This window comes from Cibotium barometz, chromosome 17 (genome assembly GCF_041138505.1).
Source record: "Cibotium barometz isolate CiBa-2024 chromosome 17, ASM4113850v1, whole genome shotgun sequence".
Classification (NCBI taxonomy): Eukaryota; Viridiplantae; Streptophyta; class Polypodiopsida; order Cyatheales; family Cibotiaceae; genus Cibotium; species Cibotium barometz.
The window spans coordinates 5,479,733-5,505,986 of NC_141062.1; the positions used below are offsets into that span (position 1 = coordinate 5,479,733).

At 44.8% G+C, this 26,254-nt stretch overlaps 1 protein-coding gene across 1 annotated transcript in view; it reads left to right on the top strand.

Moving 5' to 3' along the window:
- LOC147629612 (uncharacterized) overlaps window positions 1–21,827 on the top strand; it is a 47,215-nt gene extending 25,388 nt beyond the window's left edge. Inside the window, exons 3-4 of the mRNA XM_086811101.1 lie at window positions 20,910–21,056; window positions 21,208–21,827. Of these exons, the coding sequence (XP_086667227.1) occupies window positions 20,910–21,056; window positions 21,208–21,636 (576 nt within the window). The 3' untranslated portion in view covers window positions 21,637–21,827. The remainder of the gene's footprint in view (window positions 1–20,909; window positions 21,057–21,207) is intronic.
- The last annotated feature ends 4,427 nt before the right edge of the window (window positions 21,828–26,254 follow it).

Consider the following 26,254-nt stretch of genomic DNA (forward strand, 5'->3'; position numbering starts at 1 on the left):
ATCCTCACATGCTTCTTTGAAAGCTTTGTTTGTGTTAGAAAGTACCTTAGGCTTTGATGATTTGTCTTGACCATAAATATAGCCCCAAGAAGATAGTGTTTCCATGTTACATGTGGAAGCTCTTAGAGTCTTCTTTCAGCCCTAAACACCATCTCGAACATGCTGATGCAAAAACGCAAAATAGAATGGAGAGAGAGAGAGAGAGAGAGAGAGAGAGAGAGAGAGAGAGAGAGAGAGCTGGAAATTCAGTATATCATATGGTACAGAAAGGTACATGAATCCTTGTAGCCATGGGCTGCCTTCTGGAAAAGGTAGAAAACCCTAACTCTAGTCCTATATCTAGACCCACACCCAAGAAGGAGTGAATGATCAAAACAATGAGCAAAGTGCCTTTTATAAGCCTTGGACCAACTAGAGAACTGGCCGAGTGTTGGTCGGCCAACCGCGTGGACACCAGTTTCATCATTGAAGTACCCGACCTGTTTTATTGCAGCCGACAGCCTCTTCATGCATTCCACTCAGCCGACAGGTCTTCTTGTCCACTCCAGTCCATCCCTTACCATAACTTGCACATCAATGCTCCAAAATCTTGGTTCTTAGTCCTTCTTTATTTGGCTGCACTCTAGGATTAGTTCTGAGATTAGCATGTACATTGTGAAGTTTTCGTCCAAGTTGCGGCCAGTTGATATTGTGCTTATTCTTTCTATCTTTAGCGGTGCATTTGCGCTTTGTGAGGTGGTTTGTCATCCTTCTTGAGTTTGATTTTGAAGTGGCAGTCCGAAAAGGAACAACTCATCTGAGGGCAGATCATTTGTCTCGAATCACCTCTGGAGAAACTCTTGTGGGTGTGGATGATGATATGTTAGATTCAACACTTTTCCTTGTAGAGACAGCTCCAAAATTGCCGTGCATCTCTGGAGGTTTGACAGAAACTCAGTACGAAGGGCTTTGTGTGAATATATGCTCGTGTGTGTGTGTGTGTGTGTGTGTGTGTGGAGTGTGTGTGTGAGAGCATATCTTGATATAGAGTTCTACACCTACTATTGGGCACTGATGACGTTAGTGGGGATGTCGTAGTATCTAGTCCATACTATGCATAATGGAGTTGATAGTTATATAGTCTTGTGGGTTGACTACCATGAGTATATAACATGCACGTTCCTAAAAGGTGAATTTGGGCATGTTCCTGGATTCATCTCGGTATATATATATGTACATGTGCATGCACATGACATCCCCCTCTACTAAACTTGATGATGGGATTCCAATTTGTCTTTCTTGGATGACTGTCATCATCCCATTCTATTCCCGGAGTCCCCTTGTCATCCTTTCTACACTGGCAACCTTTTCACTGAATACCCGGCCCAGTCTCCAAATGCACTCTAACTCTGAAGAAGATCTATGCATCTGTTCCATCCAGTCCCCATTCCATTCTTGCCCCGTCTCTGAACACTGTCTTGGTCTTCATTCTTGAGAAATGAGTCTGGCACTCTCACTCCACCCCTTGGAGGATCGTCCTCCCTTGGAACCGTTGCTTGAGAGCCTTTCCCGACTCACAAGATTGCCATTCCCTTTGGGCTTTGTGGAATACCACCAACCAACCTCTTGGGAGTTCTTCCCGGTCTTGTATACCTTGCCTTGGGCCTTGTACTTGTGCACTTTCCTGTACCTTGGACCTGTACACCTTCGTATGGGACTGAATTTGATGCTCTGATACCAACGTTACATGCGGAAGCTTTGAGAGTCTTCTTTCAGCCCTAAACACCATCTAGAACATGTTGATGCAAAAACGCAAACAGAATGGAGAGAGAGAGAGAGAGAGAGAGAGAGAGAGAGAGAGAGCTGGAAATTCAGTATATCATATGGTACAAAAAGGTACATGAATCCTTGTAGCCATGGGCTACGTTCTGGAAAAGGTAGAAAACCCTCACTCTAGTCGTATATCTAGGCCCACACCCAAGAGGGAGTGAATGATCAAAACAATGAGCAAAAGTGCCTTTTATAGGCCTTGGACCAACTAGAGAACTGGCCGACTGCTGGTCGGCCAGCTGCCTGGACACGAGTTTCATCATTGAAGTACCCGACCTGTTTTAGTGCAGCCGACAGCCTCTTCGTGCATTCCACTCAGCTGATAGGTCTTCTTGTCTACTCCAGTCCATCCCTGGACCCTTACCATAACTTGCACATCAATGCTCCAAAATCCTGGTTCTATTTGGTTCTTAATTCTTCTTTATCTGGCTGCACTCTAGGATTAGTCATGAGATTAGCATGTACATGTGCATGCACATGACATTCCGTATGGTCAAGGCATGAATTACTGTAACATGTGGAAGCTTATAGATAGGATTATAATTTCATCTTGGTTCTTGACGATTGCTCAATGTAGCATAGATAAGAGTGCAAGAAAGAAAGAAAGATATATTAAGCGTCTACTAAAGACCCAATGGACCTAGGAGACCAAAGTGATACAATAATGTCCATGGCATATCTCATCATGGAACAGAAAATAAAATAGAGACAAAACAAAGCTATCTCAATGGGGTGATACAAAACTGTCTACGTAATCTCATCATGGAATACTAGGTGTCATCATTTGGCCATTTATATGGTTTCTCCCAGTTTCTTGCACCCAAATGTGGCTAGTGTGTGGATCCGAGTGTTCTGGGTCCCAGTTTTCCGCTTTTCGATGCCAGATTCGTGCTTGGAAATGACAACGATGTACATGTTCCATGACCAAGAGATATGTCCATAAATCAAGTGCACATGCACACATGTTCGCATGCTTGACATTGTTTTCGTGTGACCTGTATTCGTGTGGTCGCTTGCAATGAATGTCCAGTTCACGGGCTTGGGATGCCTACCTGTGAACCGTGCGAGTGCTTTGTATTGTGACGTGTTTTGTGGCTTGTGAATAGGTGGTAAGTATGTCCAAAACCTTTGTTTATTTCATTTAAACCTCTTTGTAATGTTACAACCTTGGCAGGTTCACATTGGGAGTAAGTGAGTGCACATTTAATAAAATGTGTCCGAGTGTCAAATCCCCACGGATCTCCTCGTGATCGTTCTCGGTTCGAGACTCGAATCCTGCAAACAAACGAATAAACAAACAACAAGGGGGTGTAGGCCTGACTCACCTCCCAACCATGACAGCCGTGGGCAAGCCCACAGTCTTGGCTGTCCCCACCGAGCCACGAGCTGAGCTAACTAGGATGACGTACCGACCAATCTCCTCCTCGCGACGTCCCATACCGCTACGAAGCTGCCCTCACGGGCCTCGAGATCGTTGCCGGCCTCGGCTGCGTAAAGCAGGTGCACATCTGCACTAGATCCAGGCTCCAAGACCATAGAGCTCTCACAAACTCGCGAGACTCTCTATATCCTAATAACTAACCTTGGCCACCCTTTTATAGGCTCTTGGCCGGTCATCGGGCGTCCACACTTGGGCGCCCGCCCGTCCATACTTGGTTGCCCGCCCGTTAGTATATCCCTAATTCAGCTCGTCAATCAGCCTACCTAGTTCCAAGCTTCCCCAAGCCTCGAAACTAGTCTTGCGTGCGTGTAGTACACGGTAGATACACACTGTGTACATGACATACTCCCCTTCCTCTAAGAGCTCACTCCTGAGCTCACTAAAAAGCCAGGGTAATCTCTCTGAAGAGTAGTCAATGTCTCCCATGTAGCGTCCTCCTCAACACGATCCTTCCACTTGATCTTGTATTCCGTGATAAGCGTATTACACAATCTTCTTTCACGAAATCCAAGAATCTTTTCAGGTTCGTGCGGAACAAATGTCATGTCCTTGATATCTATAATTTCATGAGGAGTAACTAACTGATCTGCTCCACCCAGTACTTCCTTAAGTCTACTGACATGAAATACATGATGAACTTTCACATGAGAAGACAAATCCAATTCATATGCAACTGAACCAATCCGTCGTGTAACACGAAATGGTCCACAGTATCTAGGGGATAATTTCGGAGATCGACCTGTCCGTAAAGTCTCGGAATCTTTCGGAACTCGCAAATACACCATCGTTCCTTCAGAGAACTCTCTAGGTGAACGATGTCTATTAGAATAAAACCTGTCTCGATCTTGAGCACTTCTAATAGATTCCTTCGCAACTTGTAACATTTCCTGCATATCTTGCAAAAAATTACGTGCTGCATCATGCTGAAGTCCTGAGAATCCTACTGTAACAGGTGATCTAGGTTGAAAACCATACATAAGCATGAAAGGACTAAACCCTGTACTCGTATGCTTAGTACTATTATATGCAAATTCTAACATAGAAAGATAATCCTCCCATGAACTCTGTCTTTTGGATACATATGCCCGAAGCATATCCTCCAAAATCTGATTCACTCTTTCAGTCTGGCCATCAGATTGAGGATGATCTGAGGAACTCAAATTCAAAGTTGTTTTCAACTTCTCAAAAACAAGTTTCCCAAAATCCCTCGTAAACTTAGAGTCCCTATCACTGACTATGTCCTGCGGTAACCCGTACAGTCTAATCAATTGCTCGATAAACTGTCGAGCTAATTGCGTAGCTGTAATAGTCTTCCAGGTCGAGAAAAATCTAGCCATTTTTGTCAAGCGATCTACCACAACCCAAAAAGAATCGTGGCCTTGATGTGTTCTTGGTAATCCGGTAATAAAATACATGGAAATACTTTCCCATTTATTACCTGGGATTTGCAAAGGATGCAACAACCCAGCCTGTCTAAAGCATTCAGCTTTATTTGCCTGACAAATTTGACACTTGAGAACATAATCTTCTACATACCCTTTCATCTTTGGCCAATAAAAAGTGTGTTTCACTAACGATAGTGTCCTGTGTACCCTAGGGTGTCCAGCAGAAGGGGCGTCGTGACACTCCTTAAGAATCTTGGACCTAATGTCCGGGATCTGTGGTACACAAATTTTGTCATAACGGAATAGTAAACCATTCCGAATCATCCACTGGCCTCTTGCAGCCTGAATAGTAGACTGCTCAGTCATTGAGTCTTGGTCAATCAATGAGCTCCCGTGTCACCAATCGGCCGACCATTTGGTCCATCTCCAGTTTTTGCGTCTCGTTCACTTGAGGCCAGGCCGGTGTCTCATGTGAAGAGGCCAGTATTTTGCTGACATGGACGGGAGCCAGACTGGTGCCACCCGTGTGTTAGCAGGATGGTGTCGTATGGACGGGAGCCAGACTGGTGCCACCCGTGTGTTAGCAGGATGGTGTCGTATGGACGGGAGCCAGACCAGTGCCACCCGCTGGACTGTGTTCGACCCATGGGACTGTCACGCCATGGAAGAGCCAGTATTCGTGTCGTGTTTTGCCTATGGGACTGTCACACCATAGGGAAACTCGTGCCTGGAACTGTGTCTTACCTATGGGACTGTCACTCCATAGGAAGACCAGGTTTTTATGTTTTTATGTCATGCCAGTTTTGTGCCGACAGATATTTTGTACTTGTTCCATGAACGGGAGATATGTCCATGTTACTATTTGCACATGCACACATATTTTGCATGTTTGAAACTGTTTTCGCATGACATGTATTTGTGTGTTTGCCTGCTTGACGTGTTACTTACCGAGCGGGGACGCCTGCCAGTGAGTCGTGAAGTCTGCTCTGTATTCTGACGAGTCTTGGTGCATGTGAACAGGTGGTAAGTGTGTTACACATGTTGTTTTTAATATTTTATTCTAACCCCCTTTGTTTTATAAGGTTAGGTGTTCACATTCACTTAAATGTGGGCACTCCCTTTGGGCACCCACTTAGGGGCCAAGGTGGGGAGCCCCACTTAAGTGAGTGTGGGGGTGGGCATGGGCACCTACCCAAACTCCCCCACCCACATGCTCGCGTGGAGTAAACTCCACATTAATTTTATTAAAAAAAGGCTTCATCCATGAAGCGTAAGGGATCAATCGTTTCTCTCCTTCAAGCGTAAAAACATCATCGCTTCATCTTACGTAAAGGAACCGGCGACCACCTCTTCGCTGCTGCCTCCTCCAAGCAAAGCTGTGCATGCTGCTGTACGGCTGCTTCTCCCTCCTCTACCAGGCGACTGATATACTGCTGCACCCACAGGCGGCCATCTCTTCCATCGTGGCTGGTGGCTGTACACGCCTCAAGTGACTGCACGTATCCTCCAGCCGGCTGCTCCTCCAATAGGCGGCTGCCTTCCCTGCACGACGACTGCAGTACCCTCTGCTCTGCTGGCTGCGCCTACCTCTCTACAGGCGGTTGATTTTGCTGCAGGTGGGCTGCGCCTGTTTTCCAGCAGGTTGCCCTGGCTACAGCAGGCGCCTGCATCACTTCCTCTCCTACAGGTGGGCTGCACAGCGTAACTGAAGTACACATCCAGCAGGCTGCCCATCCTCTACCGGCTGCACCTCCCCATGCTCCCCTGCAAGCGACAGGCTACTATTCATGCTTTTCTACTGTCTATGCAAACTGCTGGCTGCGCATAAATTTCTACAAGGCGACTGTGCACACCATCTCCAATAAGGCAGGAGGCTGTGTGCTCTAACTCCAGCAAACTGCTCATTCTCCCCACGTTGCAGCCAGGCCGCTCCTCCCTTGCAAGTGGGCACTCCTACTCTCATAGCAGGCGGCTGTGCTTTTTGCGGGTGTACTTATCTTGGTGGCAGCACTAAGTTCACCACGAGGCAATTGTTTCTTCAACAAGGGTGGCTTCAGCATACCACAAGTATTGGTTTTCTATCAACCATCTACAAGTAAGTGATTTTCAGATTTGAGTAAAGTATTTTATGTTTAAATCTGATAAAGGATTCATCCCGCTCGGCCAACACCCGTTCGGTGCCGGGTTGTCCAAGCTATATTGGCGAACCTCGGTCCAAAGGTGCTGAGATCGGGAGAGCCAGGCGTTAGTACGAGAGTGCCTGTTTGTGCGTGGTCTCGGAACACCAGTGAGGCGCTCTCCGCGGAGTCTAGTGAAAGCAGAGGACCATAGAGATTGGACTACACTAGTGGTCGTTCTGCTTCGAGCTTCATCATCGAAATTCGAGCCTATTTGTTTGGTACTGTTTTCATAGGTACATGGACATTATCTGGTTCTTGGAACCCATGGAGCATTGTATTTATTAAATACTCCCAATAAATATATCATATATTGAGGGGGGGGGTCGGCCCGTTCCGGCCCCAGTGCTGGTGTCCATCTTTCCATTTCATTTCATTTAAATTTCAAGTTGTTTTAAGTTGTCCATTTCAAATTTGTGGTTTTAAAGTTGTGCTATTAAGCGTGTGGGTGTCCAACGGAGTCTTTCCCACTTGACGGGATCGGTTCCATCGGTATCAGAGCACGGTTGTTTCCCTCTTCCTAGTGGGGAAACGAACCTGTGTACTGGACATCCCGCTTTTAGCAAACTTAAAACACAATGGACAGCCAAGGCAACCCTTTGGAAGTGCCTAATTCGAGGGGTCCATCTAGTGCTTCTCGTGGGTCTGATGCCCTGCGTGGTAGGCACAAGCTCCTTGAAAGGGTTATGGATAGTGAATCCAAGGGTAAACTGTCTCCAGGAAAGACAGTTATGCTTGAACAAGAGCCTGATGCTATGAGGGCTGAAATGGAACATATGAGAAAACTTTTGCAGGCTCAAGAGCAAGAGTTAAAGTTTTTACATGAAGATCCCCATCTACAAAGTGCTATTAAAGCCAGGAAGGCTGATGCTATGGTTGATGTAACTTTTGAATCAATGGCTCGTGAAGTGGGCAAGAAACCAAGGGAGTTGGCACTTGCCTATCTCCTTCGCAAAGGTGATATCAAAGAGGGGGATGACGGAGAGCTGAAATTCAGAAATCCACCTCGTTTGAAGCATGGAGATCCCGCATCCCAAAGGCTGAAATCTTTTATGCAAAAGGAAGAGGTGACTGTCACCTCTCGACATGCATCCTCTCCCCAAGGCACTAAGCCTGACAGATATATGTATGCCAGTGCTCATGGAGGGCATGAAAGTCACATGCATGCAGGACATGTATCTCATGGTGACAGGTCTACTTCCAAAAAAATTTTGCCTTCTGAGTTGTCTCATGGAGAGACAATGAATGCCATATGCAGGTAAGTCACATGCATCTGAGTTTCGAGTTCGTGGAGCACATGCCACCGTGCCCCATGAAGCTTCTATGACGGCCCATGGAGCCCATGCAGACAGGGCTACCCCGTTGGATAAGGGAAAAAGAAAAAGAGAAGATCATGAGCCTCATGCTAGGAAGCTCAAGGAATTCAAAGCAGGTGATAAATCTGTCAAATTTGATGTCTTTCATGGTGAACATGATGCTTCTAAGGTGTTAGCATTTGTGGCACAGTTCGACATTGCTTTTAGCGATGAGGACTTTACAGAAAAATCAAAGGTGTGCCATGCTAGCATGTTTTTGAAAGGGATCGCTGCTCATTGGTGGATCACCGAAAAGATCACCAAGGATCCCATCTCTAATTGAAGGAATTCAAAGATAGATTTTATGCTCAGTTCTTGCCACCCAGTGCGGAGCAAACTCTCACTCAAAAGTGGGACAGGCTGGAACAAAAAGATAATGAGAGTGTGCAACAGTATGTTAACAAATTCTGGAAAGTGTTGCTGGAAGTCACTCCCTTCATGCAAATCACAGAGGATGAAAGAAAGAGGAAGTTTCGTTCTGGATTGCAACCAGCATATAGATCGGGTATTGAATTGCACTCGAAACATACGTTGCAACAACTCACAGCTTCTGCTCTTGCTACGGAGCAATTGGTGCTCAAGATCAAGCAGGATCAAGGAGGTTCCAAGGGGAAGGACAAGGCTGTCCCAAATCAGCAAAAGGGTGGACAGCCACCTAAAAAGAACTTCCGGGAGCCTTACAAGGGTGGTAAAGCTGAAAATAACACATCTAAAGAACAGGGCCCAAGAAAGAACAAATTCGGCTTAACCCCGGAACAAAGAGAGCAATATGCTAAGGATGGAAAATGCTTTTCTTGTGGTAGCAAAGACCACATGTTTCGGCAATGCCCAGATCGCAAATCAAAGCACGAGGACAAGCACACCAAAGCTAATGTACATGCAGTTTCTGATGTGCAAGGAAATACAGGTCATGATGCAAAAGAGCGAATGGTTTGCAAGGCTTGGGGGCAAATCAAGGATCAGCCCGCACTCTTCATGTTTGATGACTGTGCAACTGACAATTTCATCTCTATGCAAATGGCAGCTGCATTGGGTATTGAGGTTGAAAACATGGGACCTCAGATTGAAGCCGAAGCTGCATTTATTGGTAAAGAGGTGCAGGTTACCCCTTTGATAGGGAAGTTGCGCATCCATATACAGGGCTACCTTGATAATGAGCATTTTCTAGTTGCTCCACTGAATGGATGTGATGTATTGTTGGGCAAGCCGTGGCATCATAGGCTTGAGCCCCGTAAAGATTACAAGTCCAATATGATTTCTTTTATGCATAAAGGCCGCATGCATTTTATTGATGTTGGCAAAGAAGGGGATTCCATCCCAGTTGTATCACACATCCACATTAATAAAGCAATGAAAAAGAGTCTTTCAGCGTACTTGATTTTTGTGCGTGATAGTCTTGTGCCAAATCATCAAAATGTGGATGCTATATATAATGATAGGCTGAATTTTCTTAATGCATTCAACGATTGTTTTGCTGACTCATTGCCAGGTGAATTACCTCCCCAAAGGCCCGAAGATCACCGTATAGATCTTGTGCCAGGTAGTTCTCCACCTAACAAACCCGCATACCGAGTGAGTGCTGCACAACAAGAAGAAATTATGAAGCAGGTAAACGAGCTTTTAGAGAAAGGTTTGGTTCAGCCCAGTTCCTCACCTTACTGCTCTCCTGTGCTTCTTGTTCAAAAGAAGGACGGATCATTCCGTATGTGTGTGGACTATAGAGCTTTGAACAAGCTTACCATCAAGAACAGATTCCCAATTCCACGTATTGATGATATCTTAGATAAGCTTGATGGTTCAGCTTGCTTTAGAAGACTTGATTTAAAGAGTGGTTATCACCAGATACGCGTGGTGCCACAAGATGTCCATAAGGCTGCATTCAGGACAGCCTTCGGATTATATGAATTCTTGGTAATGCCTTTTGGTCTCACCAATGCTCTTGCTACTTTTAATCGTATGATGGATAGGATATTCCGACCCCATCGCAAGTTTACAGGAGTCTTCTTTGATGATATCTTGGTTTTCTCCAAGAATGAGCAGGAACACAGAACTCATTTGATCACAGTGTTCGAAGAGTTGCGGAAGCATAAACTTTTCGTCAATGCCAAGAAAAGTGAGTTTTTCCTTTCAGAGATTCATTATCTGGGTCATATTGTATCCAAAGATGGAGTTACAATGGATCCTGCAAAGATAGAGACTATTCGGAATTGGCCCGAATTGCAAAATGTACATCAAGTACGTAGTTTTCTGGGATTATGTTCGTATTACAGGCGTTTCATAAGGCATTTTGCTATGATTGCCACTCCTCTACATGATCTCACAAAGAAGAAAACTGCTTTCAAATGGACTTCAAAGGAACAGGATGCTTTCTTGCAGCTCAAGCATGCGATCATATGTGGTCCAGTATTGATTGTTCCTGACTTGCACAAGTCATTCGTGGTTGAATGTGATGCTTGTGGTGATTGCATAGGAGCTGTCCTAAATCAAGAAGGGCATGCAGTTGCATACGAGAGCCGTCGTTTGCATGATGCTGAGCTTCATATGGATATTTATGAGAAAGAGCTCTTGGCTGTAATTCACGCCTTAAAGATTTGGAAACATTACCTTCTTGGGGCTGAATTTGTAGTCAAGACAGATCATCAAAGCTTGAGATACTTTCTATCTCAAACCAAGCTTTCAGAGAAGCAGATGAGAATGGCAAACTTTCTTTCCATGTTTCATTTTCAGATTGTGCATACTCCAGGAAAGAAAAATGTGGTGGCCGATGCACTATCTAGGAGGCCTTATGTTGCTGCAGTCTCAGTGGCCTCTCATGGAGATCTATCTGCTATGAGAGATTTGTATCATTCGGATGCTGATTTTTGCCATATATGGACTGATTTGACGGCTGGTCATTCACATGCCTCTTATGTTATCAACGAGGGTTATCTAATGAAGGATAATTGCCTATGTGTGGTGAAGGATTTGCGTCCAAAGGTTATGGACGAATGTCACGCTCCACCTTATGCTGGTCATAGAGGTATTATGCCTACTACTCGCATGATTCAGAGGTATTTCTTTTGGCCAAGCATGCGTAAAGACATTGAGGCTTATGTGCGTGCATGTATTACTTGCCAAAAGGTGAAATTTGATAGGCAAAAGCCTCCAGGTTTGCTTCAGCCATTGCCTATTCCCTCGCAACCTTGGGAAAGTATCACGATGGATTTTATTATGGATTTGCCTAGATCCCAGCATGGGAATGATGCTATTTGGACTATTGTGGACAGGTTTAGCAAGCAAGCTCACTTCTTGTCCGTCAAGAAAACCATTAAAGCTGATCATATGGTAAAGCTTTTTCTTGCTAATATTTTCAAGCATCATGGTATGCCTAAATCCATTGTTGGGGATAGAGATCCCAGGACTACAAGCCTATTTTGGAGGGCTTTGTTTGATAATATGGGTACTAAGCTTGAGTTTTCATCAGCTTATCATCCCCAAACGGATGGCCAAAGTGAAGTTGCAAATTCAGCCGTGTTGGATTTATTGAAATGTTATGTGGCAGATCAAAAGAGTGCATGGGAGAAGTATCTTCCACTTGTTGAGTTTGCCTACAACAATATGATCCATGCTTCCACAGGAAAGGCTCCGTTTGAGATTATTTATGGCAGAGTGGTATTGCCACCCATCCTTCGTACTAAGGATGAGATTTTTGCAGCTGATGAATATGTTCGTGACTTGGATATTGCCTTTGGTCAGGTGCGGACAGCCATTGCAAGATCTCAGGATAAGTATAAAATGGCTGCTGACAAGCATAGAAGGGACATGGAAGTCAAAGAAGGTGATTGGGTATTGCTGAAATTTGAGAAGGCTAGGCTTCGGAAGAGGCCAGGACGAGAAGGATCATACCCTAAGCTTTCTCCTCGCTATTATGGACCCTTCAAGGTGATTCAGAAGATCAATGAAGTGTCCTACAGGCTTGCTCTACCTAGTCATTGGAAGATTCACAATGCTTTTCATGTGAGTCTATTTCGGAAATATGTGGGGTCAGATCCTGATGAGCCTGTCACACAGAAGATCCGCCAGAGATTGAAGAGCTTGAGGAGATCCTCCAGCCAGAACAGATTGTTTTTCACAAGGAGAGAGCCACCTGCAGGAAAGCTTTCCAGGAGATACCTTGTGAAGTTTAAGAATTATTTGCCTATTGATGCCAAGTGGGTAAATGAGGATTATTTTGCAGATTATCCGCAATTGTTGCAGGCATATCTTGAGGCTTTTCAGTTGAGGTCAACTCTTTAGAAGCCCGGGGGGATGTCACCAATTGGTCGACCATTTGGTCCATCTCCAGTTTTTGCGTCTCGTTCACTTGAGGCCAGGCCGGTGTCTCATGTGAAGAGGCCAGTATTTTGCTGACATGGACGGGAGCCAGACTGGTGCCACCCGTGTGTTAGCAGGATGGTGTCGTATGGACGGGAGCCAGACTGGTGCCACCCGTGTGTTAGCAGGATGGTGTCGTATGGACGGGAGCTAGACCAGTGCCACCCGTGTATGACCTGGATTGTGTTCGACCCATGGGACTGTCACGCCACGGAAGAGCTAGTATTCGTGCCGTGTTTTGCCTATGGGACTGTCACACCATAGGGAAACTCGTGCCTGGAACTGTGTCTTACCTATGGGACTGTCACTCCATAGGAAGACCAGGTTTTTATGTTTTTATGTCGTGCCAGTTTTGTGCCGACAGATATTTTGTACTTGTTCCATGAACGGGAGATATGTCCATGTTACTATTTGCACATGCACACATATTTTGCATGTTTGAAACTGTTTTCGCATGACATGTATTTGTGTGTTTGCCTGCTTGACGTGTTACTTACCGAGCGGGGCTGCCTGCCAGTGAGTCGTGAAGTCTGCTCTGTATTGTGACGAGTCTTGGTGCATGTGAACAGGTGGTAAGTATGTTACACATGTTGTTTTTAATATTTTATTCTAACCCCCTTTGTTTTATAAGGTTAGGTGTTCACATTCACTTAAATGTGGGCACTCCCTTTGGGCACCCACTTAGGGGCCAAGGTGGGGAGCCCCACTTAAGTGAGTGTGGGGGTGGGCATGGGCACCTACCCAAACTCCCCCACCCACATGCAAGCGTGGAGTAAACTCCACATTAATTTTATTAAAAAAAGGCTTCATCCATGAAGCGTAAGGGATCAATCGTTTCTCTCCTTCAAGCGTAAAAACATCATCGCTTCATCTTACGTAAAGGAACCGGCGACCACCTCTTCGCTGCTGCCTCCTCCAAGCAAAGCTGTGCATGCTGCTGTACGGCTGCTTCTCCCTCCTCTACCAGGCGACTGATATACTGCTGCACCCACAGGCGGCCATCTCTTCCATCGTGGCTGGTGGCTGTACACGCCTCAAGTGACTGCACGTATCCTCCAGCCGGCTGCTCCTCCAATAGGCGGCTGCCTTCCCTGCACGACGACTGCAGTACCCTCTGCTCTGCTGGCTGCGCCTACCTCTCTACAGGCGGTTGATTTTGCTGCAGGTGGCTGCGCCTGTTTTCCAGCAGGTTGCCCTGGCTACAGCAGGCGCCTGCATCACTTCCTCTCCTACAGGTGGGCTGCACAGCGTAACTGAAGTACACATCCAGCAGGCTGCCCATCCTCTACCGGCTGCACCTCCCCATGCTCCCCTGCAAGCGACAGGCTACTATTCATGCTTTTCTACTGTCTATGCAAACTGCTGGCTGCGCATAAATTTCTACAAGGCGACTGTGCACACCATCTCCAATAAGGCAGGAGGCTGTGTGCTCTAACTCCAGCAAACTGCTCATTCTCCCCACGTTGCAGCGATGCCACTCCTCCCTTGCAAGTGGGCACTCCTACTCTCATAGCAGGCGGCTGTGCTTTTTGCGGGTGTACTTATCTTGGTGGCAGCACTAAGTTCACCACGAGACAATTGTTTCTTCAACAAGGGTGGCTTCAGCATACCACAAGTATTGGTTTTCTATCAACCATCTACAAGTAAGTGATTTTCAGATTTGAGTAAAGTATTTTATGTTTAAATCTGATAAAGGATTCATCCCGCTCGGCCAACACCCGTTCGGTGCCGGGTTGTCCAAGCTATATTGGCGAACCTCGGTCCAAAGGTGCTGAGATCGGGAGAGCCAGGCGTTAGTACGAGAGTGCCTGTTTGTGCGTGGTCTCGGAACACCAGTGAGGCGCTCTCCGCGGAGTCCAGTGAAAGCACAGGACCGTAGAGATTGGACTACACTAGTGGTCGTTCTGCTTCGAGCTTCATCATCGAAATTCGAGCCTATTTGTTTGGTACTGTTTTCATATGTACATGGACATTATCTGGTTCTTGGAATCCATGGAGCATTGTATTTATTAAATACTCCCAATAAATATATCATATATTGAGGGGGGGGGTCGGCCCGTTCCGGCCCCAGTGCTGGTGTCCATCTTTCCATTTCATTTCATTTAAATTTCAAGTTGTTTTAAGTTGTCCATTTCAAATTTGTGGTTTTAAAGTTGTGCTATTAAGCGTGTGGGTGTCCAACGGAGTCTTTCCCACTTGACGGGATCGGTTTCACCCCGTCCTAGATCTTTTGCCAAAATGGACCAAAATAACTATCAGTTCTGCAAAGCCCTCTCAATGATTGAAATAAGTCAGTAGAAATCTCGGTGAATGACAAAGTATTCACCTCTCTAATCCGACTAAGTGCATCTGCAATACTATTCATGGACCCTTTCCGATAACGGATCTCGAAATCAAAATCTTGCATTAACTCTGCCCAACGAGCTTTCCTTCCTCTCAAATCGTATGCATCACACACATACTTGATTGACTGATGATCAGTCAATACCACAAACTTGGAGCCATATAAATAATGTCTCCAAACCTTGAGAGCATGAATCACAGCATAAAGCTCCTTCTCAAGGGTTGGCCAAGGAGATTGAGTGTCGTCTAGCTTTTTACTTTCAAAAGCAACCGGAAATAGAGTAGCCCCGATAGCATAGTCGCTGGCATCAGTTTCAAGAACATAAGGCCGACTAGGATCAGGTAATGCTAAGATAGGTGCTTCCTTGACTTTATCTTTCAAAAGTCTGAAGACCATATCCAAATCGTTATTCCAAGTGATAGGCTGATTTGACTTACGTCCACGACCTTTCAATAAGTCGGTTATCGGTAGTGTGAGCTGAGAGTACTCCCGTACAGATTTCTGAAGAAAAACTACAAAACCGAGAAAAGAACGAAGTTGTTTCACTGTTCGTGGTATAGGTCAGTCCAGAACCTTTTGAACTCGGTCATAGTCAATGCTCAATCCATCTCTAGTGATCTTGTGTCCCAAGTAAATGATGTCGGTCATAAAGAACTCACATTTACTTAACTTAGCATATTGTTGATTCTGTCTTAAAATAGATAAGACAATCGTGAGGTGTCTGACATGATCCTCAAGAGTACGACTATAAATCAAAATATCATCCAGGAACACCACCACAAATTTTCCCAAATGTTCACGAAAAAGATCGTTCATCATTTGCTAGAAAGTGGCTGGAGCATTGGTTAACCCAAAAGGTAATACGAGAAACTCGTAATGGCCATACCTAGTCCGAAAGGCGGTTCTTTCGACATGCCTTTCATGAATATGTATTTGGTGGTAGCTAGTACGTAAATCTATCTTCGTGAAATATTTCGCTCCTGCTAAGCGGTCAATCAGGTCATCTAATCTAGGGAGAGGATAACGGTTCTTAATGGTCAGCTTGTTCAATCACTTGGAATCTATACACATTCTCCAGGTATTGTCCTTCTTTCTCCTAAGCAACACAGGTGCACCCCAAGGTGATTTACTTGGACGGATCTGGTCCATCCTTAAATAATCTTCGAGTTGTTTAGCCAACTCATCTTTCTCGGCTTGGCTCATCCTGTAAGATGGAATACTAACAGGATGAGCACCAGGGATCAAGTCAATACGATGATCTACTGCCCGTTCATGTTGTAAACGTTCCTTAGGAAATACATCTTGAAACGAATCAAGTATCTTCTGTAATTCTTTGCTTTCAAACACACTTAATTCATTTACATCCATGGAAGGGATGAGAAAAGAAGAAAGTGGAATCAATACACAATGGAAAGCGGTATACAAAGAAGAATCCATTATATTTCCAAAATCAATTGTATTTACAAGAGGTCCCTTAGAGGAATGAATACAATTACCTAAAATACTTTACTTGGTGTCCTTATGCTGAAAAGAAAAAATATGACTAGACCAATCTATCTGGACTTCAAGAGTCTTAAACCACTCAATCCCTAATAACAAGTCTACATTTTCCAGATGCATTTCATAGCATTCCAGAGTATCTTTGTAGTCCTGAATCTGGATTGGAAGCATCTCCACCTTGCGATCCCAAACTTGTCTTCCCGCAGGTAGATGTACCTCATAGGTATGGTCGCTTAGTGTCGTATCAAGACTCAATTTCTGCACAAGTTTGTAGTTAACAAAGTTATGCGAACTGCCAGGGCCTAAAAGATGTGAACCTTCTGGCCATTCACTTCTCCATAAACTCGGAGAAGATCATGCAAGCCAAATACTTTAGAATTGAACAGACAATCAGAACAAGTACTAGGGCGAGAAAGTACAGTAATTGACGTACTTGTCAAAGACAACTGATGAGCTGCCTTTGGCTTGGGTCCTGCGTTTGTCTTGGTACCCTTTTGCTTTGGGCACTCGTTACGCATGTGTCCTTTTTCTTCGCAAATAAAACAACGTCCTTCCTTCTTGAGCTTTAAAGCCCTAAGGAGTCGTTTCTTCTTCGTTGGTGTCGTGAACTGGAACTCTTCGAAGGTTGGTCCGAAGACTTTCCTTCTGTCGTGTTAGCCATAGGTGTGGATAACTTTCTTTTATGCTTGTTCCCCTACTCGGTAACGGGTTTCGACTTGGAAGAGACCATTGTATCATCATGGATACGAGCTGAACGAAAAACCCCAAAGAGTAGTGGGATCCATCTTTGTAGCTTTCATCTGCAAGTCACGAAACTTCTGGAGGTAGACCTCATAAGTGAGGTGCTGCGAGGTCATGGTCAAAGCTGAAAACCGGGCAACAACATCATAATCATCCTCTTTCTTGAGGAATCCTTTCTTGAAAACGTCTTCAAATTGTGCCCAAGTTGTTGGCTTAGGGTTGAGTTCCTTCCACCAAAGCAAAGCTTTGCCGGACAGGAAACCTGCTGCTAACTGTATCTTCTTTCCATCATCATATGGATGAAACTGAAAGTGAACTTGCCACTTATGTAGCCACGTGTCCGCGATCTCCTTGGTTCGCTGCTTTTGCTCGCCCCAGAACGGTTCCGGAGTAATGTTGGGGCCTAAAGCTGAAGCCAAGGTATCCATACCCGAGAAAGTAGAGAGGGTAGTGGTCAATAGAGCGATGGAGTTCTGCAAAGCTTGCATCTGGGCTGCGATTTGTGCCTGACGTTCCGACGAAGAAGCTTCGAGAGCTACTTTGAACTCTTGGAAATCTGATTTTGACACAAAATCGTCAAAAAGATCGGCATCGGTACCTTCCGTAGCCGGCAAGCCTTCGCGTTCCACAAGGGGCTTCAACTCCGATTCTTGGGTCGACATCGTGAAGAGGGTACGTGGAGAGAGAATTCGATCTTTACACAACAAAAGTGTGAGTGAACTTGAGAGCTTGAGAGCTTGAAAACTTGAGAGATGCGAGGCAAGAAGCCCTCTTGAGGGGGTTTATAAAGGTTTCCCAAAAGCCAAAAATCTCCAAAAGCTAGGCTTAGCTTTTGCTTTGCTTTTGTGTTTTTTTTCTTGAATATATATATATAATATATATATATATAATATATAATATATATATATATATATATATATATATATATGGATATATATATTTTTTACTCTTAAAAAAAATTTAAAAAAAATAAACACTTTGAAACCTTGGAGGAGTTTTTAAACCTTAAAAAAAAATTTAAAACTCCAAAAAAAACGAAAGCCCAAAAAAACGTGGCTTTCCTTGTTTTTTTTCTCCTCCTCTTGGATTAGCTGCTGGTGTGCTACTGTTTGCCGACGTCAATGCTGCCGGCTGCTTTCTTGCCGTCGCTTGCTCGCTTGCCGTCGGATACTGAAAACCGGCATCTTCTCGCCAGCCTGCGCCTGCGATAGTCGATGTAAGTGTGGCCATAAGGCCACGTGGGCCTGGGCGCCTGCCTGCGTGGCCTGGGCCGCCTGCACTAGGCTGTGTAGGCTTGGCTATGTAGGCCTGGCCGCCTTGCTACGCAGGCCTGGCCGCCTTGCTACGCAGGCCTGGCCGCCTGTAGCTGCTGGTAGTCCACGCCTGCGCATACCTCAATACCCAGCCACCAGTACAACCGGCGTTCTCTCACGATCTCTCTCTTACGCGTTCAACCGAAAGCAAACCTGCTTTTTTTCTTTTTCTCTCTCTACAGTACATGCGACTGCACAAACGATTCAGGCCTCTTCTTCATGCAAATCAACGACCCTACTTAGACTACCACCTCCCATCAACATGGGTTTCTTTGATGAAGAAAAACACATACTGAAACTGAAAACTGCAGTATGCACAGAAAAAACAGCAAGCTTTTTAACACATACCTTTCTTCGACCTCTTCTTCTCTACCTACCGACTTGCTTGTTCACGAGGTATGCTCTGATACCACTGTCAAATCCCCACGGATCTCCTCGTGATCGTTCTCGGTTCGAGACTCGAATCCTGCAAACAAACGAACAAACAAACAACAAGGGGGTGCAGGCTTGACTCACCTCCCAACCATGACAGCCGTGGGCAAGCCCACAGTCTTGGCTGTCCCCACCGAGCCACGAGTTGAGCTAACTAGGATGACGTACCGACCAATCTCCTCCTCGCGACGTCCCAGCCCTTGCGGGCCTCGAGATCGCTGCCGGCCTCGGCTGCGTAAAGCAGGTGCACGTCTGCACTAGATCCAGGCTCCAAGACCATGGAGCTCTCACAAACTCGCGAGACTCTACTTGGGTGCCTGCCCGTTAGTATATCCCTAACTCAGCTCGTCAATCAGCCTGCCTAGTTCCAAGCTTCCCCAAGCCTCGAAACTAGTCTTGCGTGCGTGTAGCACACGGTAGATACACACGCACATGACACCGAGGCCCAAGCTGGTGGGCACCCCTTGGGCACTCAAACCATCAAGGCATATGGAGGAAGATTTTTACCACTATATTATCTGAACAATTTACGTGTAGGAAAGTTTGGCTGACGTTCGGGGCCGGGGTAGGGGCCGTCGGGCATGCTGGAATGTAGAGGCCTACTAGTCCGAGGTAACTCCTCTCGGGTGAGGTAGGTGCGGAGCTACCCAAGGTGGGTCCATAGGATCCACTGTATAGGTGTCCACGTCCTCATGGGTCCGGAAGAAGCTGGTGATGGTTGGCTGGTGAGGGAGGGGTTGGGGTGGTTGGGGCCGAAGCTCTCTCAAGAAAGTGCCACCGTGTCTGCGGAGCTCAAGTAGGAAGAGCCCTAGGCAATGTTGAAGGCCAAGTAGAGTTCATTTGTAGAGCATCTTCTCCCGGATGGGGCAGGTCATAGATAGGCTTTAGTTTATCTCTTTTGGAAGGCCAAAGGCTTTAGTTTATCTCTTTTGGAAGGCCAAAGGCCATACAATCTTTACACTTTTTTGTACCATATGAATATACTGAATACACAGCCATCTCTCTCTCCTCTGTGTATTTGTTGGTGATTTGCATCAGGGTTCCTATTCAGTTACTTAGGGTTGAAAGAAGGCACATAGAGCTTCTGCACATGTGACATTGGTATCAAAGATTCACGTTGATTCTGAGGCGGTGTTGCTGCCCATGTCCCACTCACCCTTACTGCATTGTGCATGGATGAAACCATCGCTGGTGTCTTGATCTCTTGGTGGTCTGCTGACCATGCAACATTGTATCAGCATCAGACTCAGCAATGCTAAGTGTTGAAAGTGTCCTAGAAGAAGGCAGGTCCAAGGAAAGCAACTCAGCATGTGTGAAGACCCCGAGAAGCTGGTTGGTGTCAGTCAAGACCCAAGGGAAGGGTTTCATAGAAGTGGGCAGTCATTTGGGGCTGCCAAGGAAGGCTTAAATGGAGCACAACTCCAAGGGATTGCTATCTCCCTCTCCATTCGTGTATGCTTTTTTTCTTTTTACATTATTGAATTAATAATTAGTAGTCAAATATTTTAACGTCCAAAAATTGCGTTAGTATTAATATAGGTAATTTAGTTACATGATGTACTTCATACTACAACAACTATCAATAAAACCGTAATGTATCGTGTTAATGAAATAAGTACAAAGAAAATCTATACTGATGTGTACAATTTTAAGAATTTAATAACATATATCACACTAATTACAAACACTAACATCGTACTGTCACATACATCTGATCCAACTTTAACATAATAAATTACAACAAGTTGATAAAATTATCCAGAGGCAGGCCTATGGTGAATCCTCCACTTGTTTCAATCAACGTTAATCATTGAGATCTAAGGGTGGAGCCTGTTACAGCTACTGGAGATAATAGACAGAAGGGATATCTATCATATTTTTGTTGTAGGTGTTCTTTCAAAGTTTGAAATGTTGTGCATTGAGCAGGAAGACCTTTTAGACAAAAATGAATTGGATTCAAAGTTTGAAATGTTGTGCATTCAGCAGTAAGACTTTAAAGACTTTTTGGACAAACAAGAAATGGATTCATCTTTGGAATGTATTCTGTGTAAAATGACAGGAGCAAGCAACAGCTCAACAACTGCCCTTTCAAATCGGGGAGCATTACATTGCCCAGCCAATGACAGCCAATGCCACTGCAGAGGCATCAGGAGCTGATTCCACAGTGATTTCATCTGAGATGAGTACTGGAGAAGAGATACTTAAGGTGTGACTTAAATTATTCTTGCTTTTTCCTGTGCAATGCCTTAAACAAATTAAGGATGTAAAGAAAACCACCAAGAAGCATTGGCACTTGTGTTCTTTTGAAGCTGTTTGTTGCAAGCTTTAGAGATTTATTGCCGTTGGTTTGTGACTAGGTTGATGCTCATGCAACACCTGGTGCTACACAGCCCTTCTCCGATGAAGTTCAACAGGAGCAGGAGATTGCTGCATCAGCAGATCCTTTACAGCAGGAGGAACTGCAGGAACCACAAGAGCAACAACAGCAATTACATGTTCCTAATGTAAGTGTAGGTCCAAGAGGCTATCAGGTTCCCAAGGGTGGTGGGCGGGTTTATAATCATGGAACAGGTGGCAGAGGAAGAGGCTATACAAATGGACGTGGTGGTGGCCGTAGTGGCTATGGAAATGGTCGCGGTGGCCACTATTATGATCAGGGAGGATATTACCCCAGAAACTACCATGGAAGAGGGGGTGGTGGTCGTGGTATGAGGGGTGGTAGCTCGACATATAATGGGCATATGAATGGGCAGGCTACTAGAGCCACAGGTAACATGCATGCTTGACTTACAATGGCTCTTAATCCCTAGTTTTTAGTGAAGGTGCGCATTACGGAGCTGATGGAAGCTTGAAGCCCATAGTTTTTGGAATTCGATTTGTACATCCTTTAAAAGGACTGTTTTTGTCATTTGGATGAAACGTCTTGTGATGGACTGTACAAGATTTTTATTTTTGGATGAAAGCCAATGTTTCCTTCTGTTCCGAGGTCATTCGAGTACAGCTGGCATCACAAAGTTGCCATTCCAAGTGGAGTAAATGAATTTATAGGAGCAGTTCTCAGCATAGTAGACCACCACTGTGCTTGCAAATCCCCAATTGTGTACTTTGACCACCATGATTGCACATTCTGTGGATGTGGCAATCTCTGTACAGTGTATTCATGGAATTATTGCATTTTCTGTGGATGTGGGCATCGCTGTACATTGTATTCATGGAATTATTGCCACTCGCACAGGTGGTAGTAAATGGTTTGCACTATGCTTTAGATGTAGCTGTGGGCTTGATGCATGCAAAAGCTTGTATCCCTTTTGTGGCTTGAAACGGCAGAAAATGTGACGTAGGGACAGAAGTGAGGCTTTAGTCTCTAACTATGAAACTCTTCAATTCCTTGAAAAAGAATTTAAGTCTAGCGAATGATCATGTGACCTAGACATTCGCTCCTTTACCCCTAAACTGGTCGAACACCAAGTATGCACCACCTGGGTTGTTGACTAACATGCAGAGCTTTGTGTAATGCATTTGCACAATTTAAAGTATATGACATCTGCCTTCCCTATGAGAACAGGATTTCTTGCCAATAATCATGCAATTTGTATCACATGTTTAAGGCCACATTTATATCTCTTATTGTGAGGGAAAAAAGATACAGAATATGTCTGTATACAAGGATGTGTGCACTTTCGGTCTAGCCACGAACTCAGCTCAATTGACCACCATCATGCAATATAGCTAGCACAAAGTAAGGTTCGCATTGCCGAGTGGAATGCTATGACGGGGTTTGAAAGGTTTACAATTACATGGCATACGAGACAATTGTTGCAAAGGCACGCTCAAAGAAAATGTGTCAAGTGGAGTTTTTTTGGAATTATACTTTGCTTGGATGTAAGTGAAAGAAAGCGAAGCAAATATAAAACACAGATGTAGGCCCAGGTACAAGACCTGTAAATGCTGGAAATTGATGTTTATTGCTGAAATCTGAGCACGAGGGAAGCCCATAGGTGGTGTACAATGATAAGCAGTAGCAGTTGCTAATGACCTCAATTGAATGCTGAAAAATGAGATGGACTGAGGGAAAGGGAGCTAGTTCTTATATACTACCTCAAGATGTTGGTCGGTCAGTTGTAACAAGCTGACAGCATGGTTGTAGCATTAAATGTTACATAAAATGCATAAAAAAATACAAAAATGGTAGAAAAATGTTGAATAATCTTTGCTAAGGTATGCCAATGCATAAATGGCCAATATAAGCATGAAAAAGATGTAGACCCTTTGGAGATGATATAATCCAACACCTCCTCTTCAGCGCCAGAGGGGCGATCCAATACCAGCACGTTGACGTAACACTTTCATAGTAGCTCTCAGAAGTGGTTTGGTGAAGAGATTAGCCACGTTGTCCTTGGTAGAACAATAGGCCAGTTGAAGAAGACCCAACATGATCTAGTCGCGTGCAAAATGATAATGCACTTCAGCATGCTTGGATTGTCCTTGTATCATAGGATTTTGTGCTAGAGCAATAGCACTTTGAGAATCCAAGAAAATAGTAACCGGGGGAGTATCGGCATAGCACAAATGCTCCAGAATCTAATGAATCCAAAGTGCCTCAGTAGAGGAGACAAGGTAGGATTTATACTCGGCCTCGGTGAAAGAAGCAAAATCAGTCCTCTGCTTTTGAGACCAAGAAACCAATCCAGAACCAAGCATAAAGTAATATCCAGATGTAGACATCTGAGTATCAATACAGCCTGCCTAATTAGAATTTGTGAAGCCAACCAAATCAGCACCACAAGAGTAGGTGATGCCATAATTTGAAGTACCTCCAAGATAACGAAGAACTCTCAAAGTTGCTTGCCAATGAGACCTTTGAGCGGCTGACGAGAACTGGTTGAGGACACTCATAGCATAGGAGATGTTTGGACGGGTGTTGGCAAGGTAAAGCAATGAGCCAACAATCTCTTTGTATTCTATGGAATCCACCAAGGCCTTGGATAACTTAGCATTGGGATCCATGGGACAAGAGAGTGGTGTACAATTTGACAACCCATGAAGTGTGAGCAGTTTTCTCACATACTTCTGCTGAGAAATGAAGATACAATCATCTTTTTGCCAAACCTCTAGTCCAAGAAAAATAATGTAGAAGGCCAAGTTCAGTCATCTTAAATGTCTCTGAAAGCTTGGATTGAACTTGTGTGACCAACCCAGTATTTGAACCAGACACAATGAGGTCATCAACATACAAAACAATGACAAATATCTCCATCAGAAAGAAGCACATAGAGATTGTTGTCAGCATATGCCCTCTCAAAGACGAGATAACAAGAAGGCATCAATCTTGTGATACCAAGCATGGGGTGCCTGTTTGAGACCATAAAGAGCCTTCTGCAGAAGATAAACATGAGTGTCCTGTCTCCTTGAATCACAAAACCAGGAGGTTGCTCAACATAAACTTCCTCCTCTAAATCTCCATTCAGAAAAGCGGATTTGACATCCATCTGGAACACGGGCCATCTGAAGTGTGCAGCCGGAGCCAAAATAATCCTGATGGTCGTATACCTAGTTGTAGGAGCAAATGTCTCATCAAAGTCTTCACCTGTCTTTTGAGCATATCTTCGTGCAATAAGGTGGGCTTTGTACTTGTCCAAAGTATCATTTGCATGAAATTTGACTTTGAAAATCCATTTCACCAATAACACGACGATAAGAAGGCCGTGGTACCAAAGACCAAGTGTTATTCCTCTCAATAGAGGCCATCTCTGCTTCCATGGCTTACCGCCACTACGGCTATGAAAGAGCCTCCTCTGGACTCTCATGCTCATCAATCTCCTAGAGAGCTCATGAGAGCATAATTCACTGTGATGAGATGTGGAAGCCCCAGATGAACGGCGATGTCCAAGGGTGGTGGTAGAGATCTGGTTATGGAGCTGTGCATCAGTGAGACCAAGATCTCTAAAGAGTTGCTAAACCCACTGAGGTAGGCCAGCCTTCCTCTCAAAGCGTGAAGAAGAAGATCTAGCTACAGTAGAGGACTCATCCGATACTGTTGGGAGTGGTGATGAGGTAAGCACTGGAAAGGGTAATCCCGGAGTCAAAGCAAGACTCGTAGAGGGACTGGGAACTGTAGAAGCTGATGCAACGGGAATGGGTGACTTAAAATGAGCAATTGGCACTAGGGTTGCAATAGGGGGAGGAGGAGGAGCTAGACGTGGAAGAGGTAAAAGATCACTAGCATCTGTCGGAAATGGATTATCCAGAAAGTGAAAACATGCATTAGGTGGAGAGGAATCAATGCCAAACAAGCTCTTGTCAAATTGAGCATCAGGAGAAATGATGATGTCATCAACCTTCGGATCCCAGAAGTGGTACCCTTTGGATCTAAGACTATAGCCTGTGAAGATCATCCTCTTTGACTTCGAGGTGAGTGTGGTCCTTTTCTTATTTGGGACATGCACATAAGCAACACAGCCGAAAACACGAGGATGAGATATAGAAGGCTTGTGTCCTGTAAAGGCCTCCTCCAGAGTCATCCCCTCAATCGCTTTTATGAGAGAGCGGTTAATAAGATAAACTGAAGTAGCCATAGCTTCACCCAAGAAAGCAGGAGGGAGACCTGCATGATGCAACAAAGCACGAGCCATCTCTTTGACGGTCCGGTTCTTTCGTTCCACAACTCCAATCCGTTGAGGAGTGTAAGGAATTGAAGTCTGTCAGTGAATGCCCTTTGAAGCAAGGAAGTCATCAAATGGTACAAACTCGCCACCATTATCAGTCCGGAGGAATGAAACTCTACCCCTAGATTGATTTTCCACCATCGCGATCCAAGTCCTAAAACTGGCAAAAGCATCTGACTTGCGAGCCAGAAAACATACCCAAACTCTGCGAGTGAATTCATCCACAAGAAGAAAATATCGAGCCCTCCCCCAAGAGACTCAACCTCCATAGGTTTTGCAAGATTTTCATGTATAAGCTCTAGTCTTCGGGTTGCTCAATGAGTGGCCTCCTCTGGAAATGCATCTCGATGATGCTTGCCCATGATGCAGGATGAGCAGATGTGTGAGAGAGACTTGAGTTGAGGTAGTCCGTTTTGACAACTTGCTTAGAATGGAACTTTTGTAAGGCAGCAATGGGTACATGATCGAAGCGAGAATGCCACAAAGAAGTATTTGCCTCAGAAACTAAAGCTAACACGAGTGAGAAAAGCTGATGAATATTGGAATCAGTGTGAGGGATCTGGGAAGAAAAATTGGTGATCTTGTACAGACCCCCATCATGGACTCCATTGGCAACAACCAAGAGAGTCATCTTGTTGATTACTTCGATGACCTCATCATCAAAGTACACACCAACTCCCTTCTGAGAAGCTTTGTATACTGAAAATAGATTTTTGAAAATTCGGGGTACATGCAGAAC